This window comes from Aotus nancymaae, unplaced genomic scaffold (genome assembly GCF_030222135.1).
Source record: "Aotus nancymaae isolate 86718 unplaced genomic scaffold, 86718_ANA_hifiasm-v0.15.2.pri h1tg000006l, whole genome shotgun sequence".
Taxonomy (NCBI): domain Eukaryota; kingdom Metazoa; phylum Chordata; class Mammalia; order Primates; family Aotidae; genus Aotus; species Aotus nancymaae.
Genome location: NW_026988417.1, coordinates 65,485,798 through 65,509,613, shown reverse-complemented (window position 1 = coordinate 65,509,613; position 23,816 = coordinate 65,485,798). Strand labels below are relative to the sequence as shown.

Below are 23,816 nucleotides of genomic sequence, written 5' to 3'. Positions count from 1 at the left end.
ATATTTTGATGACTATTGAACAATATAAAACATGTCCTTGGTACGCTAAGTACATAGAAAGGTACTAAAGTATATGCCCCAGAATCATAGTGTAAGAAAGCAGGTACCCATGCCCCAAATGACAGCAAGAATAATTATCAGTTACAGTAGAATAAAGAATGGGGAGGGATAGCATGGGGAGAAATGCCAGATATAGGTGAAGGGGAGGAAGGCAGCAAATCACACTGCCACCTGTGCACCTATGCAACAACCTTGCAAGTTTTTCACATGTACTCCAATACCTAAAATGCAATTAAAAAAAAAGATTTTATTTTATCTGCTTTTGTATATTATTTAATGCTTCTATTATGTTCTGAATGATTTCAATATGTAAAAATAAAGCATATTCATAAATAAATTTAATGAAAATTAAAAACTGGAAAATATTTGCAACCAGTTAATTAATTTGCTCAAATATTTATCATCTGTCCATTATGAGCCAAGCACTCTCTTAGACACTGAATGATACAATGATGAACAAGACAAAAATCCTTGCCCTTATGGATTTTGCTTCTTGGTAGGGGATATAGATATTAAACAAGTAATCAAATTAATTTTGAAGATGTTTGCAGATAATTAGAAGTGCTATGGAGGAAATAGGCAAGGGTCAGGTGGGGTTTCAGTTGAACACTGAAGGCTAAGAGGGAGCCGGTGTGTGAAGGGAAATGAGGAGGACATTCCTGGCAGGAAGAACACAGGTGCAGAACACAAAAGCAGCAAAGGGCTTGACAATGTCAGAGAAAGAGACAGTCTGTGTGAACGATGAGTGTTGAGTTCAAGATGAGGTTAAGAAGTAGACAAGGACAGAAAAAGTAAATGTATGTAAGCCTTAGAGTTTGTTTTTTTCCTAATTTGAAAGGAAACTATTGAAGGCTTTGAAATGAGAAAGTGACATCTAATTTATATTTTAGAAAGATGGTTCTGTCATTGAAGGTGCTATTCCTCAAATACAAAAAAAAATGCATAGAAATGAATAAAAATACAAAAGGAAACAAAAAATACACTAAGAAAATGGTCAAAGAATAGGAAGAGGAAGAAATATAAATTAGTAAGAAACAGAGCAATGTTCAACTACACTAGTAATCAAAGCAACAAATTTAAATAATTTTTCACATATTTAAATAGCAAAGTTGAAGAAAAATTTATGTGTTAAAAATATTGTGAGATGATCAACCACAAAACTGGAATTTTATATTAATATTTAGAAAAATAACAGGGTACATATTGAAAGTATTATAGAAATGCTCTTCCTAGTAATTTTGCTGCTAGAAATCTACCTTTAGGAAATAATCACTATCGGCAAAAATTTATGTACAGGGTGCTGATATAAGTGCTAGCTGAAATACGTGTTTTCAGTAGTTTTTTTTTCTTCTTCTTGCTAGAGGGATTATGTGTAATCTTTGTACTATTCTGTGTTTCTCACAAATTCTGTAAGTATCCCAGGTGTTATTTTACAATCAGAAAAATGGTGATTGAAGAAGTGGTTAAAAAGTAGTCCGAATAAGTTCATCATAGCACACGGATTATATGATATAGAAGGAAAAAATAAAGTTTTGGAATTTGTTCTGAGTTACAAACTCATTTGTACCACTTTCAAGCTTTATAACTTTGGATAAACCAGCTTCTCTAGACTTGGTACTCTCATCTGTAAAATGGGAATAATACATACCTTGGATTGCTCTAGTGAGGGTTATCAATCATATGAAATATGACCTAGCATGGGATTGAGACTATTAGAACTACTACTCCTATTAATACTTTTCACTATCATTGAAACAGCAACAATCATTTAGCCTTTGCTAAGTTATAGTTTCTCTGCTTTTTAATCATACAAACCTCCCCCCATCATTCAATACTCACATCAAGCCAGGAGAAAGGAACTACTATTATTCCCATATTACAGATAATAAAATTCAGGCATAGAAAATTTGCCTGTACAAAGCACCAAACTATTAGGTAGCAAATCATGTATGACTACATAATTTGTATCTTAGTGACTATGCATGTTCAAGACATTTTAGCTTTCTTTATCTCTTATTTTGTTGTTTCAATTTATAGAAAAGCTCTTTGTCTGTAACAGGTGTACTAGAATCTGTATGCAGAATTCTACTTATTCAGAATTAGACATTCCTCTTAAGCAACATGACAGATGATTTTTGTCTGTGGCAATTATCTAACAATATGTATCTACTGCCTATTACTGTGATCCGCACCAGGGAATCTAAAGATGAGTAAGGCCTAATTCATCATGCCCTTGAGAAATTTATATTCTAGTTGCAAGCACAAGACAAAACAATTACAAGTTGTCATATATAAGAGGTACATAGTACTTAGAAAAGGTAGTAAACATTTCGGCTGTAAGAATGCAGACTTTCTGAGAGAGGTGGCTTTTGAACAGATCTTGGATAAAAGATAGACAGTCAAATAAGGGAGTAAAGCAGTGAATAAGTAATAAATGAAAAAAAACCCCAACAGTCCAGGCTGACCATTTCTGACTTGAGTTTTGAAAACAATTTGTCAGAGATATAAGCAAGAGATAAGGGCCAGGCCATGGTGGGCTTTGGGAATACATATCTTTTAAGAGTCAGAGAGCCTATTATAAAAGAGAGAGCTATTATTAAAAATATAATAGATTCACTCCCAGAGACTTACTTACATTTGTCAAACTATTTATTAATGAAAGAAAGCAAATTAGTCCTCCACTTCTGGAAGATGCCTTTGCCAACTATAGAAATAACTAAAAGATGCAAGTCTGAATGTCAGGATAAGATACACTAAGGAAAGTTTTGCAACCATTAGGGAAGAGGCAACAGGAGATAGAAGGTGATAAAAGCAGACAGATGAATGGTAGGACATGAAATTTAGTTATAATGAGTTTCAAGTGCTGGTAGAATGTGTATCCATGTGAGGAGGCCCATAAGAAAGTGATAGTCAATATCAAAACAATCTTCTATGCCTGAGTACACTCATTGTAAATAATATTTCAGCAAATCAAGGTAAAAGAATATATGATCAAATTCAATACCTACAACTTTTAAGAGCTGCCCTTCATAATTGCAGGAAAAATACTTGTATATTCAAAGAACACATAGCTCAATTCAAATAAAAATTGGCAGGGTATGGTGGCTCACACCTGTAATCCCAGCACTTTGGGAAGCCGAAGCAGGTGGATCACCTGAGGTCAGGAGTTCAAGACCAGCCTGGCCAACATGGTGAAATCCCATCTTTATTAAAAACATACAAAAGTTAGCCAGGTGCAGTGGTGCACACCTGTAATCCCAGCTACTTGGGAAGCTGATGCAGGAGAATTACTTGAACTGGGGAGGCAGAGGTTGCAGTGAGCTGAGATCCCACCACTGCACTTCAGCCTGGGCAACAGAGTGAGACTGTCAAAACAAAACAAAACAAAACAAAACAACAACAAAAACAACAATTGTTTCTCAAAAGACTAGAATGTTGAAAAGTTGTCTTATTCCATTTAGTGTTGTTAAAATGGAATTCTGAGGCTTTGTAATTTACAAAGAAAAGAGGTTTATTTGGCTCACAGCTGTGGTGACTGGAAAGTTTAATAGCATGGCATTGGCATCTGCTTGGCTTCTTGTGAGGGTCATGTCCTATGTTACAACATGGCAGAGAAGCAGAAAAGTGAGCAGGCATGTCCAAAGAGACACAAAACATGGGAAGAGCCTTGCTTTATAACAACCCACTTTTGCCATAATAAATCAAGTTTCACAAGAGTGAGAACTCACTCCTGTGAAATGACATTAATCTATTAAGGAGGATGGTGCCCCATAATCTGAACACCTCCCACTAGGTTCCAACTCCCCACCCTGAAACATTGGGAATCAAATTTTGGCATGAGTTTTGGTGGAGACAAACCACGTCCAAACCATAGCAAATGCTTTTAGTTTGAACCACAAAAATGACTGAAAAAAATACAATAGCTTCACTTCCAGAAATTTTTTATTTGCCAAACTGTTTTGTTATAATTTCCAATTTTCTAGGGACTTACCTCACCCTAAAATAAAAGATAACATTGACAACTATTATCATTAAATAATTCTAACAGCTGAATGCAGGGGTTGTCCATTATTTTTTAAACAATAATACTAATTTACTAAACCCAGGGTGCTGGATTTAAATGTGCTCTGTGGAAAATTTGAAATAATTGTTTTTGCTCTCTATGTGAGAGTTTTATGATTATTGTTAAACATCTACGATTAAACACTTCAAAGGAAAGGTGCTATTTTTCTGCTAACTGCTGCGTTATTAAAGGGTTTGTTTCTTTACATCGGAGATTCTGTTAGAAAAAGGCATTGAGGTGGGAGTCCTCAATCAGCTCTGTAACTAATGCGTTTTCAGCTAGGGCATAAACTTCACTTATGAAAATATGAAAAAGCCAACAAAACTCCTTTGTACTCTTTTTTAAAAATCAACTTTTAGGACTGGCGCAGTGGCTTATGCCTGTAATCCCAGCACTTTGGGAGGCCAAGGCAGGTATATCATGAGGTCAGGAGTTGGAGACCAACCTGACCAACAAGGTGAAACCTCATCTCTACTAAAAATACAACAATTAGCCAGGTGTGGTGGTGTGCGCCTGTAATCCTAGCTACTCAGTGGGGCTGAGGCAGGAGAACAGATTGAATCCGGGAAGCAGGGGTTGCAGTGAGCCAAGATCACACCACTGCACTCCAGCCTGGGCAACAGAGTGAGAATCCATCTAAAAAAAAAAATCAGCTTTTAAATATAAAGAAATATGTGTCCCTTTATTTGCTACTACAGTTCCAACACACAGGAAGTGAGGTCCTCTGCGATATAATTACCCCTGGACCTATAATATCTTGCCTTTGTAGATTAACCAAAATGAAGTAATGGAGATAAGAAAATCAGTAGCAAAGAATTTCATGTGATCGAATATATTTCTTAGAAAACTAAGTACATTTTAAAAACATAAGCAGATTAATAATCCTGTAGTCTAAAATTTTATTAATTTTAGATTTTAAATCCAAAATCAAAGGAGAAATTAATAAAATATAGTTTCATGCAAAGCACTGCTCATCATCACCATTTGGGGAAAATACACACACATACACACATGCACACACACACACACACACGTGGGCTTGATTTGACATACACAAATGGTAAAGTTGGGAAAGATGAGGCTTTGTAGACTGTTCTCTAGAAATGTATTTATCCATGCAAACATGTATGAGTCACCGTAAGTATTTTTATAAAGCATAAGATTGTTTATGATCTTATGACCATTTTTGTTTACTTTTTTGGCAGAGAGGGCTTTCAGTAGATGTTTCACTTAGAACATTCTTTGAAAAATTTTAAGTGCAAAGCCACAAAAAGCACTGGTATTTAAATATCTAACACACAGTAGAGTTAGGACTATCACACTAGCTCTTTTAAATCTCACTGCTGTTGGTAGCTTCTTTTAATTTTTCCATCACTAATTCCTGTTGTGGTTTTTCAGCACTTTTCCTATAAAGCAAGTTTTCCTCCTGTGGGTTTTGAAATGTAGATTCCTGGATAAACTGATTAGATGTGTTTATGATCACATGGCTTTTAGCTTTTAGGGCATAGACTTCCTTAAGCTTTGCTCTTTTTTGGCAGAGCTGGAGCTGGAAAGCTTCTTGGAAACCACGGCGGAAATTCTCGTTGAAGAAACCATAAATGATGGGGTTGACACTGCTGTTGCCAAACGCCAGCCAGTGTGCAAAAGGGTAGATATAGATGTTAATGATTTGCAGTTCATTTGGAGAAAGGTCAGCATAGTCTGAGAGCATCATTAGAGTCCACAGGGGCAGCCATGAGAGAATGAAAAGCAGGGCCACAATCAGGAGCATCTTAATGACCTTCTGCTTCTTCTTGGACACCACGTGCCACTGCTCTTGGTTCTGCTTGGCTGTGTGGGGAACTGCAGTCCTGAAGAGTGAAATCCCAATCCTTCCATACATGACCACAATGAGGGACAGGGGAGCCAGGTAGATGTTGGCAAACAGCACCGTGGTGTAGATCTTCCTCATTTCCTGATTGGGCCAGTCCTCCCGACACCAGTAGACTGGACTGGTTTTATTCTGGGAGTTGAGTCTCACTCGGTAATATTTTTCTTCTTGCACATGTAACATTACTGCAGATGGAGACATAATGGTGATGGCTAGGACCCAGATGATCATAATAATGACAAACGCTATCTTGATAGTGAGTTTTGGTTTAAAAGGGTAGACCACACACCGGAATCTGCAATTAAGACAAATATAAATGAGGCACTGCTTTATAACTTCTGACTAAGTCATACACCAAATTTATCTATGTCATCACAGGCCTCTCACCTCATAGTCCCCTTAAAAATATAGAAAGTTACCATTTATTGTAGAAAGGCATGCATTGTCATTTTCTGTAATTGATATATGAGATCAATTTTAACTCAGAATTTGAACAAATGAAGTATAGCAGACACTATTAATAATAAAAGGTAATAACATGAATACTTAAAACCGTTTCAGACTCTGTTCCATTGATTTGCATGGACTGTCTCTTCTTTCTTTCTTTCTTTCCTTTCTTTCTTTCTTTTTTTTTTTTTTTTGCTGGAATCTTGCTCTGTCGCCCAGGCTGGAGTGCAGTGGTGCGATCTCGGCTCACCGCAACCTCTGCCTCCCAGTTCAAGCCATTCTGCTGCCTCAGACACCCAAGTAGCTTGGACTACAAGTCACCCATGCCACCACACCAGGCTAATTTTTGTATTTTTAGTAGAGATGAGTTTCTGCCATGTTGGCCAGGCTGCTCTCAAACTCTCGACCTAAGGTGATCCACCTGCCTTGACCTCCCAAGGTGCTGGGTTTACAGGCGTGAGCCACTGTGCCCGGCCACATGGACTATCTCTTTAAGCCTCCTTGCTTAAAAGACAGGACAACATACTTAGGACATGTAAAAATCTTGCTAATAATTACACAGGATTTTAACACAAGTAGTTTGGTTTCAGAGCTCGAACTCAGCCTCTACAGTGTGCTCATTAGATGGGTAGCTCTGTTGGGCTGTGGTAGACTGTTAATCAGTAGCAATCAATGAACCTTTTATCCCTCAGGCTCTTGTGTGGTCCCCTATGCATCATCTGTGTAACTTGCTTTGGCCAACAGGATATTAGCAAACATGATGCAAGCAGAAGATTTTTATGCACTTGCATGTAGGGGAAGGTCCTTTTGGAATGCTTCCTCTTAAAATCCAGGCTTCAAGTCCCAAGAAGCTTGAAATAAATGAAAGGCATGTGGAGAAAGAAGCTGGGGGTTAAGAGGTTGGCCATTTTGGATGTTCCGGCCCCAGCTCAGCTCCCAGGGTAATGCTGCAACATGAGTGATTCCAGCTATAACATATGGTGCACAAGGGTGAACACAGAGGTGTCCAGTTAACCCACAAAATCATGAGATGTAATAAACGAATATTGTTTGAAGCCACTAAGCGTTTTAGTGATTTACTACACAGTTGTAAAAATCTGAGAGTATTCATTATGAGTTCTGATTAAGAGCCTTCCTAACATTCTATGTCTCTGGTGAGCGCAAAAATTCAGCACCACTATGTAGAGTAAGCCTGAGTCATTTTACCATGATTTTGACATTGTGAATTTTTGTTATTGTTATTATTGAAGTTCATTATGTTAATCATAAGATAATCATATTATTATGCAACTGTGTAACATTTTATATTTTTTCAAAGTACCCATTACCTATTTAATCTTCTTTGATTTTTATGACTCTATAAAACTGAAACGGTATGAAAATTGTTATATTCTAGATCTGTAGATGAGAAAATGTAGAGCTTTAAGTGGCTGAGCAGCCAAATTAACTTATCTAACTTATTTTCATAGAATGACTGGTTAGCTTGGGCTTTCACTGCTCTGTTGTCATTCTTTACAACTCCTTCATGCGTAAGCTCTTCTCTTCACCTCCAAGTGTTCTTCCAGTCTTCTAATCCATGAATCCTCCCATTCACCTACCCTGAAATTATGGGTAATTTCATAGGCACAAGTTCATGTATTTTGCTCTTTTTGTACACCAACTAATAGGGTTTTGGATGTTGTTATTTCATTTATTTATTAAATATATAAGCACATATATTGATATATGAGATAAACTCAAAATTTGAATAAGTGAAGTAAAGCACTCATCAATAAAAATGAACAAATATAAAAGTACATATATGTATGTATATATTTGTTCTTATAACAAATGTATATACTTATATATTTGTTTAATAAATGTACATATATGTGTATATATGCTTATATATTGGTACACATACTTATATAAGTGTTTGTGTGTGTATTTTCAGAAAGGCAAAGATGAACAAGATAGAGAATAGTCACTGCTGAGAAATAGTCAATGGAAATGTTAAAAATATTAAAAACTATAATAATTACTAAAATTGTGCTAAAATATTTGGATTTTATTTAACAATCAATAGGGATTCATGGAAGAATTTACATGGTGAAAGGAAGGATCATTTTTACAATTTAAGAAGATTATTTGGCTGCTATGAGAAAAAAGTAAATTGGAGGCTAGCTTCCTAAAGCCCTAAGGCCAGTTAGAAAACAGTCTCAGTATTCCAAGTGACAAATAACAGTGGCCTGGTTCAGAACTAGTTAGCACTCAGAAATAATCGGACTTGGAGAGTGACAGCAAAGAAGTTGAAGACAGAAAGAAGATTCAAGGATAAAGCTCAGGTTTTTTGTTTGAATTCAGTGAGTGATCCTGTCATTCATTGATTCGGGGAGCATGAGAAGAAGAGCTGCCTTTTATTTTGTTTGTGTGTGGGTTTGGGGCTTGGAATAAATAGTTCGATTCTGGACATGTTTAAGTTATGATGCCTTTTGTTGAATGTGCAGGTGAAGTTGTACAGTAGGTGCTTTTGAATGTAATTGTAAAATTCAGGCAAAGGATTTAGTCAGGAGAAATTGGCTTGCGAGTTTTTTAGTTTGGCTTCCTGCAAAAGCTAGCCCTGAAAAAAAAGTATTTACTACAAGTGCAAGGAATAAAGATGTGGTAGTTTTAAGACATGGCCAAGTTCTTTAACATCACTTCCAAATTCTATTCCCTTCTGCTTTACTAAGGATTAATGACTCAATATCATGAATAGAATGCAACAGAAATGATACTGAATCATGATTTTTGCCGGTACTCTCTTTTGGGATACAGACCTTCAGAGCCCTGAACTGACACATAGGAAGTCCAGGTGCCTTAAAGTAGCCTTGCTGGAGAGCCCATTTGGAAAGACCAATAGAGACAGAACTCTCTTAGCCCCCACATGTTCAAGTCTTTCTAGACTAGGTACCAACATGAGAGTGGAAGAAGCTTCAGCCCTAACCTTGAAGCTGCTCCAACTGATATCAAGTAGAACAGAGACAAGCTGTACTTACTAAATCTGTACCTATCACAGATTCATGACATAATAAATATTGCTGTCATTTTAACTCAATAAGTGGTTTGATCTGAGGATGGTTCATTATATATATCAATAGATAACTGAAAGTACAGAGAAGTAATTTATTAATGGGAAGGTAAGTAGCAAGGGATGTGAATCAAACCATTCGTTGCAGAATTATGCAACCCAAGGGGAGAGAAAGCTGAGTACATCAACTCTCATGATATTTTAGTTGAGCTAATTCTGGGGGTATTAATTATCTGTTATTTCTTGTCTGTTTTGCTTAAGAATTGAGACTTTGCACAATTTGGATTTTGAGATACAGAGATGAAGATACTGGCAGTTGGATGTAAGACAGAACCCACTGAAAGGTGTAAGAGATTTGCCAGAGCACTGAGAGTCTCTGCTACAAAAGTGTGATGGCTAATTAATCTATCAACTTGACTGGGCCAAGGGGCACCGAGATTGAATCTTATTTCTGGATGCGCCTATGAAAGTGTTTCTGGATAAGATTAGCATCTTAGTCAGTGGACTCGGTAAAGTGGATTGCCCTCCCAGTGTGTGTAGGCATCATCCAGTCCTTTGAGGGCCTGAATAGAATAAGAAGTGGAGGAAGGAAGAATTTGCCCCCTTCTTTCCTGCCTCATTGCTTGAGCTAGGACATCTCATATATCATCTTCTCCTGCCCTCAGAATGCAATTTACACAAACGGCCAATTGTAAATTGGCTCTCCCTAGTTCTCAGGCTTTTGGACTTGGACTGAATAATATCACAGGCTTTCCTAGGTTTCCAGTTTACAGGCAGCATATTATGGGATTTCTCAGTTTTCATAATTATGTGAGCCAATTTCTCATAATAAATCTCTCTCTCTGGATGAATGTACCACTTCACCTTCCTTGTTCCAGCTGAACTACCTCTCTACACTTCTGGACAAGTGCTTTCTATTTCAATGCCATAAGCATATACTTGTCTTAAGGGATGGCCTTTTCCCAATTTCTTCTAAGGGTAAATTTCTGACTCCTCAAGGAATCAGAAAGTCTCACCTATTTTGTGAATCCATTGCACCTGGTCCTAACAGGTATAATTGTTCATTATCTCTTTTGCATAGCTGTCAAACACTGGTCCCCTATTAGAAAGCATAATTTGTAAGTATTTGTAAATAACTGCATCTGCTCTACCAGATTGTAACCTTCCTGAGGCAGCACTTCTGTTTGTTTTAGATGTTACACAACCCAGCCCAGTACCCAGCACATCATAAATGCTCAACAACATGTGTAATGAATGAATAAATGAATGATTTTCAATCTTAAAATCTAGATAAAATTTCAATTTATTTCAGCACATTTGCATTTCGGCTGTTAGAACATTCTAGACTATAGTGTGAAAAATAGAAAAATTTTACCATCTCCAATTATTTAAAGTATGGAAAATTCAATAGTTTTATTTTATTATTACTGAAACTTTAGTAGGTATATTGCTCTTAAAGAGGTAGATATTCTAAATACAATTTGAAAAGATAAGTCCAAATTTAGTAGGTTATATATTTTTCTGGTATACTAGTTACAGACATGCCCATTTTTCTGGATTCAGAGTTTGGTGCAGACTTACCTATCTACAGCTATTGCAACTAATGTAAAGACTGAAGCTGCCACAGATATTCCCTGGACCAATCCACTGATCTTACACATTGTGTTTCCAAATGGCCATCCTGAAAGGAAAATGAAACAGTCTTTCAAAAGATCATATTTCAAAAATCTCACTGAAGATAAAAACATAAAGGTGTGGAATCAAGACTAATGCAACTGTTTTCTACATGATATGCAGAGAACAATCAATGTTTGTTAGTATTTTCCCTAATAGCTCCAGAGCTCTGTTTTTCAGTATACTTACAATAAGGTCAAAACTTACACAGTAGTTACCACATTCTAGGCACTATAGTGGTCTATGTCTATTAACATATCTAATCCTCACAACAAGTTTTTGAAGCCTCTGTTATACTCCTCATAATATAGACGAGGTAACAAATAAACAAATATCACATACTTTGCCACAGCTAGTTAGAAGTCTTTTAAGGATTTGAACCTGAGCCGTAAGACTCCAGAGTCTAAACCATTGATTCTGATGCAATAATGCCCTTTAAATGAATAAACAGTCAGAATGTCAGTTTTCTAGTTTGGAAAGGCACCCTATAAATTATAAGGAGTCAGGAGTTACATACAGAATAAACTATATTTATATCGAATGAAATGAGACAATTTACCCCAGAGGTACATCCAGAATAAAGAGCACTTTGCATGAATAAAAGTAGTCTATTTGAATTACTTTCCTACTAAACCTTAGCTACTGTAAATTTATAAAAGAAATTATTAAAATTATTGTAGTAGTTTGATATTCTAAATACTCATCTGCTATTACAGAAAAGGAACAATATTTTTCTCCTAGCAAATATTCTCATTTCCCAAAAGATGAATATTATGCATTTCTCAGAGTTTTAAAATTTTTTTAAATTTTTTCTGCAATTTATTTTCCAAAAAATAAAATTCTTATTCATAAAGTATTTTTAAATAACTTAAACAATTTAAATGTATCTTTTAAAAATCATCTATCTAGATTATATTAAAATAAGGGCTTGAGTGACTCTAGTGAGTAGAAACCAAAAGGGAATGTCTTTTTCAGTCCTAAAATGTGTTTGCTTATGATAGTATTGTCAACAAAAATTCAAAAAAATGTGTGTAGCCAATGGTTGAACATGGAATATTAAACATATGTTTTACCTTATCTCCCTCACACGATTCCACTGAAATTATAGCTGTAGGATAAAAGAGCATAAATCCATAGAAATTAAAGTGCCAGATACTACTAAATGTAAGATTGAGAAAATAACATGATTGGTAGAAATTATGTATAAATCCAATTAGATGCCAGTGGCTTCCCCCCACGTCAGTAGAAGAATGGAGGTTTGCTCTCTGAGGAGGCAGAACTATAAGTACTCTAAACCCCGAGTCACCAGGTGCAGGGATAATGAGTGCCACTGTGATGCAGAAGGATTAAGTGAAAGTATACTGCTGCACTGCATGGTGACGTGGAATGCAACAGCCAGCCTCACATTCCTATAGCAATATGTTAGAGAATCTCCTTCTGGAAAAAGTGACCTGTTCAAAAACACTGATATGTAGATTTTGACAGTTGTGAATTTCCCATTAAATAGTCCAGACTAATGAAGTGGGTAGTGGTCCTAACCTGAACTTCCAGGCATGCAGAACTATCAGGCAGCCACACGATGCCTCACTCTGAAACACAGCTGCTAAGAAGCAGTTAACTAGATCTAGTCGTTTTTTTTTCTGGTGATGTTTTGTTTTTGTTTCTTTGTTTTGTTTGTTTGTTTGTTTGTTTGAGATGGAGTCTTGCCCTGTCACCCAGGATGGAGTGCAGTGGCGCGATCTTGGCTCACTGCAACCTCTGCCTCCCGGGTTCAAGGGATTCTTCTGCTGCCTCAGCCTCCTGAGTAACTGGGACTACAGGCACGTACCACCATGCCTGGCTGATTTTTGTCTTTTTAGTAGAGATGGGGGTTTCACCATTTTGGTCAGGCTGGTCTCAAACTCCTGACCTCATGATCTGGCTGCCTTGGCCTCCAAAAGTGCTAGGATTACAGGCCGGAGCCACTGCACCTGGCCTGTTTCTTTGTTTTGAGACAGGGTGGAGTGCAGTGGTGTGATCATGGCTCACTGTGGTCTTAACCCCTCTGCTCCCCCCACCCCCACTCCCCTGACCCCAGGCTCAAGCAATCCTCCCATGCCAAGTTCCTAAATAGCTGAGAATACATGCCCACCACATCAGCTACTATTTTTTTTTTTTTAATTCCTGTAGAGATGAAGTCTCACTATGTTGCCCAGGATAGTTTTGAACTCCCAGACTCAAGTGATCCTTTCATCTTGGCCTCCCAAAGTGTTGGAATTACAGGTGTGAGCCACTGCACCTAGCCTTAGATCTAGTATATTATGGCACAACAGGGTGACTGCAGTCAATAATAATTTATTGTATATTTAGCAATAACTAAGAGCAGAATTAAAATGTTCTTAACGTAAAGAAATAATAAATGCTTGAGGTGATGGATATCTCAGTTACCCTAATGTGATTATTACATATTATATGCCTATGTCAAGACATCATATGTACCCCATAAATATATACACCTATTATGTACTCAGTTACATAGAAAACAACTTAAAACAATCTTTTTTAAATGCAATGAAAAATGCATAGTTATACTAGGGAAACCTCAAACATAAGAGAAAAAGACTAACACATATAGGAAGAAAATACTTATAGGAAAACCAATTGAATTAGATATATAAAAAATGGAAAACAGAAAAGAAATACTATTAACCTCTGAGATATAACACATTTTGTTCATGAAACGTGCATGATACTATAAGAAATATGCAGAAAATAAAAATGACTCAAAAAAATTAAGGTATTGAGGAGCTCAACATAAAGTTTAGAAGAGAAAGTTGAGAAAATCTTTGAAAACAGAAGAATGAGGGGCAAAAAAATTGAAGAGAAAAGATGAAAAATAATAAAAGAGCAATCCAGAATCTCTAATATCTGATTAATATGAGTAGAAGAAAGAAAAACAGAAAAGAACTCCACAAAAAAAAATTATCTAAGTTTAAAGGCCACTCATTTTCAGATTGAAAAGCCCTAATTTATGTCCAGAACAATAAATACAAAATGAAAAGACTTACTTCAAAGCATAGTTTCATGGAATTGAGAACATTAGAGATAAAGGAAAGTTCCAAAAGCTTTCCATAAGAAAAACAAAATACAAATCACGAGCAAAAGAAAAAAGAATTAAATGTCATCATATTTTTTCAGCAGTAATATAATATTTTACAGCAGTAGCAATAGAGCAATTCTTGTAAAATTCTGAGAGAAGAAATTTCCAACCTAGAATTCTTCATACATCTAACTAATTAACTGTGAGGGCAGAATAATGATACTTTCAGACATATAAGAGCTCATCTCAATAAACCATTTCTCAAAAAGTAATAAACCAAGAAAGAAGAGAACATGGCATCCAGAAAATGGGATTGAACACAAAGAGAGGTGAAGAGAGTTGTTAGGGTATCAGTGAAGAGATATCTCAGAGCAGAAGTGGCTCTGCCTTGGAGAGTAACGTGTTCCTATAGAGACAAGCGAACAGAATGCACCAGGAGAGGTAACTGTATGTAAATTTATAGATACCTGATATGTTTAAAGGTATTGACAAGAGAGTAACACTTCTGGAAGAGAATTTGAGGATACATTACTAATGGGTACACAATCAAACTAAGCAAATCAAAATACACCCTTAATAAATCCAGGAAAATAAAAAACATTTTATAAGAGAGAAATTGATACAGCACTTTTCAAGGCTCAGCAGGGATAAGATATATGTAAAATAAGAATGTATATTCTGAATGTAGATTTAAACAAAAATCATGATATAATTATATCAGGAGAATGAGAAAAGGTGAAGAGTATGTATATTTGTGTTGATGTGGTGAAAGTTTACAGCAACTCAATTTATGTGTCTGACAGTTTGGAGAAAAAATATTGAAAACATGTTATTTAGAAATATAGTAGTAATTGGCCAGGTGCAGTGGTTTATGCCTGTAATCCAAGCATTTCGAGAGACCGAGGCAGGTGGATCATCTGAGGTTGAGAGTTGGAGACCAGCCTAATCAACATGGAGAAACCCCGTCTCTACTAATAATACAAAATTAGTGGGGCATGACAGTGCATGCCTGTAATCCCAGCTACTCGGGAGGGTGAGGCAAGAGAATCGCTTGAACCAGGGAGGTGGAGGTTGCAGTGAGCTGAGATCTTGCCATTGCACTCCAGCCTGGGCAAGGAGAGTGAAACACTATCTCAAAAAAAAAAAAAAAAAAATGGCGGGGAGGTGGGGAGAAGAAACATCGTAGTAATTACCAAAAATAAAAAACAAAAATTCCCAAAGGTGTCTGCCTCCTGAAAATGCAAACATAGAGCTAAAGATGGGCAATTTTTTTTTTTGTTTTTTTTTTCTTTTTTTGACAAGAGTCCCACTCTGTCACCCACGCTGTAGTGCAGTGGCGCGATTTCGGCTCACTGCAACCTCCACCTCCAGTGCTCAAGCAATGATTATGCCTCAGCTTCCTAAGTGACTGGGATTACAGGTGTAGGCCACTACATCAGGCAAATTTTTGTATTTTTAAGAGATGGGTTTTCACCACATTGGCCAGGCTGGTCTTGAATTACTGGCCTTAAGTGATCTGCCTGCCTTGGCCTCCCAAAGTGCTGGGATTAGAGGTATGAACCACTGTGCCTGGCCAAGGATGGGTAATGTGTGTGCAAGAACTTTAAAATAATAATTTAATGTAATTTAAAATATGTATGATGTAAAATATTAAGAGCACCTTTTGTTGGCAAAATAACGTTCCTGAAAGTCTCAGGCTAAAAAAAATAAATGTACACAAAAATCACTAGCATTCCTATACACTAATAACAGTCAAGCCAAGAGCCAAATCAGGAACTCAATCCTATTTGAAATTTCCACAAACAGAATAAAATATGCAGGAATACAGCTAACCAGAGAGGTAAAAGTTTTCTACAAAGAGAATTACAAAACGCTGCTCAAAGAAATCCATGATGACACAAAAAAATGGAAAAACACACCTTGCTCATGAATAGGAAGAATCAATATCATGAAAATAACCATACTGCCCAAAGCAATTTATAGATTCTATGCTATCTCTATTAAATTACCAATGACATTCTTTACAGAATTAGAAAAATTATTTTGAAATTCATATGGAACCAAAGGAGCCTGAATAGCTAAGGCAATCCTAAGTAAAAAGAACAAAGCTGAAGGCATTATGCTACCCAACTTCAAACTATATTACAACACTAAGGTAAACAAAACAGCATGGTACTAGTACAGAAACAGAAAGATAGACCAATGGAACACAATAGAGAACCCAGAAACAAGGTCACGCACCTACAAATATCTTCAACAAAGCTGACAAAAACAAGCAATGGGGAAAGGATTCCCTATTTAATAAACGGTGCTGGGATAACTGGCTAGCCATATACAGATTGAAACTAGACCCTTTCCTTACACCATATAAAAAAATTAACTCAAGATGGATTAAGGACTTAAAAACCCAAAACTATGAAAACTCTGGAAGACAATTGCCTAATATTAGTAGTAGGCAATACCATTCTGGACATAGGAACAGGTAAAAATTTCAGGAGGAATATACCAAAAGCAATCACAACAAAAGCAAAACTTTACAAATATAATCTATTAATAATTAAGCTAAAGAGGTTCCACATGATAAAAGAAAATACCAACAGTGTAAACAGACAAGGTCTAATATACAGCATCTACAACGATCTTAAACAAATTTACAAGAAATAAACAACCTCATTAAAAAGTGGGCAAAGCACATGAACAGAAACTTTTCAAAAGAATACATACATGTGGCCAATAGGCATATTTTAAAAAGCTCAACATCACTGATTATTAGAGAAATGCAAATCAAAACCACAATAGGATAGCATTCCACATCAGTCAGAATGGCTATTATTAAAAAGTTAAAAAATAACAGATATTGGTTAAGTTGTGGAGAAAAAGAAACACTTTTACACTATTGGTGGGAATGTAAATGAGTTCAACCATTCTGGAGGACAGTGTGGCAATGCTTCAAAACCTAAAGACAGAACTACCATTCAACCCAGCAATGTCAATGCTAGGTATATGCCCAATGGAATATAAATTGCTCTATTATAAAGACCCATGTATGTGTATGTTCATTGCAGCACTATTCACAATAACAAAGACATGGAATCAACATAAATGCCTTTCAATGGTAGACTGAATAAAGAAAATGTGGTATATATACACCATGCAATATTATGTAGCCATAAGAAAGAATGAGCTTCTGTCCTTTGAAGGAACATAGATGGAGCTGAAGGCCATTATCTGTAGCAAACTAATGCAGGAACAGAAAACCAAATACTACATGTTCTTACTTATATGTGAGAGCTAATGATAAGAACACATGGACACAGAGGGGAGCAACACACACTGGAGTCTATCAGAGGGTGAGGGGGTGAGGAAGAAGAGACTCGGGAAAAAAACCTAATAGGTACTAGGCTTAATACCTGCATGACAAAATAATCTGTACAACAACCCCCCACAACACAGTTTACCTATGAAATAAACTTGCACATGTACCCCTGAATTGAAAATAGAAGTTAAATTTTTAAAAAACCAACTTACCTGAGAGTGATAACAATAATTTTTTATCAATTGTACACCCTCTTTTAGTCTAGCTCAGTATCTTGATAATGTAACTGATATGGACTTGAGGCAGGGAAATACTAGTTAGAAAAGGATGGAGTCCCTGGCCAGGGCTCCACCCTCAAGCCTGGACCTGTGGTTCTAAGTGAGAACATGCAATCCTGTTTTTCCACCAGATGTTGCCTTCTCCAAAACCATTTTGCCCTGCCATGCCCCCCATCCTATACCCATAAAAACCCCAGCATAGCAGCAGAGTGCTGCGGCAGAGAAGGAGAGAAGACAAGAAGCATCTGAACATCCAGAGGAGGAGGAGGTGGACATTGGAGACCATGGTTGGAGAGGAGTTCAGCTGCGGATGGTCAATCATCTTCCACTCCATCCCCATTCCAGCTCTCTATCTTGCTGAGAGCCACTTTCACCACTCAATAAAGTTTTCCATATTCATCATCCTTCAATTTGTTTGTGAGACCTGATTCTTCCTGGATGCTGGACAGGAACTCAGGTACCAAGAAAGCAGGTGCAAAATGCTGTCAACCTGACCCTCCACTGAGCTGGTTAACACTTAGCTGTCTGCCCTCTGGGGCTCCAGGGGTTGCAGGAAACCTCTAGACCCAGCAGTGGGACTGGTACAGGATTAGTTCCTGCTGGCTCCCAAAAGCACTTGCTCCAGCTCCTGCACCCACTCACCTGCATGCTCCCCCTCCCACAAGGGGTTTGAGAGTTGCAGGTTGAGTAAGAGAGTTGCCCCTTCACCAGTCCTGTGAAGGGGTCAAGATAACGGTCCTTTCCTCACATCCTCGATACATTGTTTTAAGGATAAACATCACAAAAACTCAGATCTAAGCAGTACGTGACTGACAGAACTGGTGCTCTGAACTCTCCCTGAGTCCCACTCTAAAGAAAGGAAGGAAACAGGAAAACTAAGAGTTTTCTATCTTTTTCTATCTTTCAGTAAATTGATGCTGAGTGCTATAAAACTATATGAGCTTTGTTATGGCTTATGCTGTTCTAAACATATTTCATATGCGGCTAATGTTCTCTTTTTACTTTACAGATTTGGAATGTGAATACTGTGAGCACTGCTCTTTAATTAATACAACAAATACTTATTAAGGTGGTATTGTGTGCAGACAGCATACTGGAAGCTGACCACACGAGGGCCTAATTTTCTACTTATGTTACATTTTTCCTACACTTCAGGAGCGTATAAAGTAGTGCTAAAGAAGTAGCACTGTGGGCCCAGAAGTAATATACGGTGCTACCCTAAGCTTTACAATGTAAACTGACTTATGTTGCACACATAAACTACCACTTTTTGAAAAATCATTGATTGTTACATCATCTCTCAATAACTGTTGGAAATCTCCCTAGCTAACCACATGAGGGGCTATATTTCTACTTATGTTAGATTGAAGACATCACATTAACTGAAATCAGATGTATCAGTTCTTCGGACTTTACAGTTCATAGTAATATTTTTATCACATTATATGTGCCCTGAACTTTATTAAGAAAATTCAAAGGCTTCAGGTAATACATACTAAATCTTATTTTCTCATGACCTCCAGTGAATACTCTATAAAAACAGCAGCCTCCACATTCTGTTTCTATTATATCACTTTCATTTTCCTCCAGAATCCTTCTCATTCTCTAATTATCTATTTGTTTATTGTCCATCTACTCCAGGATGTAGACTCCAGGAGGGCAGGTGCCTGGATCAGTTCCTGGAATTCCATAAATATCTGCAAATGAATGAATGAATGAACAACCCTCCCATCACTGCCGAAATATGAGACAAACATTTCATATTATCTTTGAACTGCACAAAAGCCAACATACCTGCTATAATATTGTCCAGCAGTGTTGTAGGCATGCAGAATATGCCAACTAGTAAATCACTTATGGCCAGGTTTAAGATGAAGAGATTAGTGACTGTGTGCATATGTTTGTTCCTCATTACAATAAAGCAAACCACAGTATTTCCCACCATGCACAAAAAGAAAATTAGAAAGTAGGAAATAATGAAGATTGCTGCCACTTGAGGCTGGTGAAGATAGTAGTTCACATAGGTAATATTAATATCTGAGTACAGATGATGCTTTGTGTCATTGACACTCCAGATGGGATGCCAGTTTTCTGAAGAGTTTGAATCCCATGTCTCATTCATGATGAACCTTAACAAAGAAGAGACAGAAAAGAAGAGCATAATTAGGAACCAGTAGAACATAAATTCTGTGCTTGAGTTTAAGAGGAACACCTGTAAAATCCCATGGAATTTTTATGGTCTTTCTATAATAATCTGTAAATTTTACATGAAACTGAATTATAAATAAGGCACTCAAATTATTAGGATTTTAACCAAGAGCATTTGAAAATTCCAATTTGTGCCATAATGGTTATTATTATATTTTATTTCTAATACACTCTATACTTCATTTCTTTAGGCATGCACTCTATCCATTTCCCTTGCCTTCCAAAACTCTTCTTCCCTCTACCTCCAGGTATCATCTCTCAAGGCCCACTCACTAATTTAAAGCTAACTTTCATGCCTCTAACTTTCCTGATAATCTGAACAAGATATGATGTCTACATCTTTGAAACTCCTAAAGAAATAAGCTTCTTGTATTTTCCATATTCTGTTCTGACTCAGTTAATTATTTTTTTGGCAGGGGTTTCACTTTGTCACCTGGGCTGCAATCAGTGGCACCATCTCAGCTCCCTGCAGCCTCAATCTCCCAGGTTCAAGTGATCCTCCTGCCTCAACCCTCCAAGTAGCTGAGATCACAAGTGCATGCCATCATGATCAGCTAATTTTTGTATTTTTAGTAGAGATGGAGTTTTGCCATGTTTCCCAGGTTGGTCTTGAACTCCTGAGTTCAAGTGATCCATCCACCTCAGCCTCCCAAAATGCTAGGATTACAGGCATGAGCCAATGCACCTCACCTGAAGATTATTTTAATATGCTTCTGTATGCAAATACAGCCACCATATTTTGAGTCTCTTAAAATAGGGCTAGGTTACTTGTCTTGGTTTCACTTAGCATAATTCTATTAATACACTGTATGCAGAACAGTATAGGAAGTGATCATTATTTAAGTTCCCAGACTCCAACCAAGGGCCAACTTAGCAAGCAGGCTTTTCTAAGGGTAGCATCCTCCAGCCTGCTTGTTATCTCTTTTCTGCACACCTTGTTAATTAATTGAACAGAAGGTTATATGTGCCCATAAATAGAAATTAATTTGATAGTGGGCTTATACAATTGACCTCCCCATGCTGTTAGTGTGTTCCAGCAAAGCATTATAAATGACTGCTTAAAGTAGTGGACAAATATTTGAAACAGGATAGTTATATTGTCTGAAATTATCTACCCACAAAACACTTGTAACTTTCAGTTAGAAAAAACTGGGCAAATACTACCTTAGTTAAATGATCCAAGATAACATTTTGGATAATGGGATGCAAATATATTATATGGTCCTTGATGTAACGTGTCAGAATTTAACATCAGTTTAGCAAAATTTTTGTCAAAAATGTATAATCTTATCCTGAGGAAATAGCAGACAATTTCTAAATTAGAAAAATTCTATAAATGTAAAATATTTCAGTATTTATCTACCTTAGAAATGAATGAATGCTTATTGTCCTTAGCTATAAAATTTAAACTTCCTACCACCTATGGTCAGCAGCATAATGGCTTCCCAAGTATCTCTGTCCAACTCTCTAGTACTTTGGAATAGGTTAGGTTACACAGCAGAGGGGAATTAAGGTTGCTGATCAGCTTATCTTAAAGTAGGATATCCTGGTTATATAGGCGAGCTTAACGTAATCATAAGAGTCCTTAACAGTTGAAGAGATACAGAAGCATCAGTATTAGAGTGATTCGAGGTGAGACCAACTTGATGGGCCATTGCTGGCTTTAAAAATTGAAAAGGACCATGAACCAAGGAAAGCAGGCAACCTCTAGAACTTGGAAAAGAAAAGCGAGAAAATAGAGTCTTCCATAGAACCTAAAGAAAGAAATGCAGCCTTGCCAACACCTTGATAAGCCTAGTGGAAACCATTCCAGACTTCTGACCTTCAGACCTACAAGGTAACAAATGTTTGCTATTTTAGACACTAAGTATGACAACTTGCTACTGCAGTAATAGGAAAGCAATACACCACCTATCCTTCCCCAATTTTTGTGGTATTACCTGAGATCTTTTCCTCATATTTTCTATATACATAGTTAAGAGATTGGAGTTTTCTTTAGTAATTATAACATTTATTTTTTATTCTGCAATTGTGTTTGCTCAGACATATAGCTGTATTCTACATTTAGATTATTTCAATGCTTATTTCAATAAGGCAGCTTCTCCATGTATTAAATTGTCATATTGCATTTAATAGTACTATAAGTAATTACAGTGTGTATTTAACTACAAACTTCTCAAAAAGTTTCCAAATTATTGTATCTGCTGAGTTAGTACATATATGAGACCAACTCCTTATCCCATTAACATGAATAACAATCTATTTAGAACATATTTAGATCCCACTATTTCTTGCTCATATCCTTGCAGACAGGCTCCACTATCTATTGGAAATTTTGGTACAAAAAAATTAGAACCCAATCCAATATTTGTATTTTCTTATTGGTGCTATGCTTTTTTTATCTATTGTATAGAAGAGATTTTTAATCCTCAAATTTTGTTACCTATATCAGCATATATATTTTCTACTGATTTTTTTTTTCTGAAAGAAAACAAATCCTATTCGATTTCCATCTCAGTACTTCCTTCATGTCAGAAGTCATTAACTGTTCCACTGTTATATTCTCTACTATGGATAAGTATTTTCCATATGTTGATATGCTATATCCTATCTTTCAAAAATTATTAGTTTCTAATAATATTGATTTTTCTGTTGAAGATTTTTCTACCTTTACAAACAGCATTTCCATTTTGTTATGTCATTTTATACTGTATTATAAAGCATGTGACAGTAGAGACCAGTCCACGGTTAAATTCTCAGTACCTAAAAGCATGGTTGAACGAATAATTGGTGCCCAATAAGTATTTGTTAAATGAATTAATTAATCTCATTATTTAATTTTTGTTTCATAGATTGTAGATTTTTCTTTTGTAACTTCTTGGTTGTTAATCATTTGTTTTCTCAAATTTTCTTCCACTAAAGGTACCTGCATGTCTTCTTGTAATAATATAGGGTTTAAAAACAGTAGGCTCTGGAAGCTAATTGACTGCACTCAAATCCTACATCCTGTTTTCTATTGGTATTTCCTGGAAGATGGCTGCATGATTAATACCTGTGTGGCTTTGAGTAAATTATTAAATCTGTTTGTGTTTCAGACTCCTTATCATAAAAGTAAAAATAATAAGTATACAAACCTCATAGGGCTGTTGTTTGATTTTCATCAAATAATTGTAATTAAAATTTATTATATGCTTACCAAATGTCAGACTCAGTGTTAAGCATTTTTACATGCATTGGTTCGTTATAGCCTCATGGTAGGACAGTCAAATAGGAAACAGAAGCAATGGTCAAATTAATCTGCTAAAGGTCACACCATCCATACAAATCAGAAGTGGGTTTCATTCTATGCAGCTCTGCTCCAGAGCACATATTTTCAACCTTACAGTATAATTCATAAAAAGCAAACAAAAGGGTACATAATTCAGAGTAGGCACTTTGTGAATATTTTGTATTATTTTCCTTTCCTTCTTCTATATGTTTTTCACTTTTCCCCTTCCGCCTTCCTTCTTTTGTTCCTTTCTTCCTCTCTTCTGGTTTTAAAGCCATTTTTAATATATCTCAGATTACTTTTTTGTTGCCTTACTCCTATTGTGTTTAGGGCTAGTGCTACCAGAACACAAAGTATGTGTGGTGTGCTTTTTATTTCTTCCTTTTTTATTCATTAATGTTAACATCATTCCTTCAGAAAGTGATCTCAAGGACTGGGTACCAAAATTATTTATATTTTCTTTCATCATTGGATTCCTGAAGAGGGTGGAAAAGGGCTAGAATC

The 23,816-nt window shown here is 36.4% G+C and overlaps 1 protein-coding gene across 1 annotated transcript in view; it reads right to left on the bottom strand.

Moving 5' to 3' along the window:
* Positions 1–302: 302 nt before the first annotated feature.
* NPFFR2 (neuropeptide FF receptor 2) overlaps positions 303–23,816 on the bottom strand; it is a 111,324-nt gene continuing 87,810 nt past the window's right edge. Inside the window, exons 2-4 of the mRNA XM_012464419.2 lie at positions 19,631–19,965; positions 11,071–11,170; positions 303–6,288 (exon numbers count right to left, since the gene is read on the bottom strand). Of these exons, the coding sequence (XP_012319842.2) occupies positions 5,454–6,288; positions 11,071–11,170; positions 19,631–19,958 (1,263 nt within the window). The 5' untranslated portion in view covers positions 19,959–19,965 and the 3' untranslated portion in view covers positions 303–5,453. The remainder of the gene's footprint in view (positions 6,289–11,070; positions 11,171–19,630; positions 19,966–23,816) is intronic.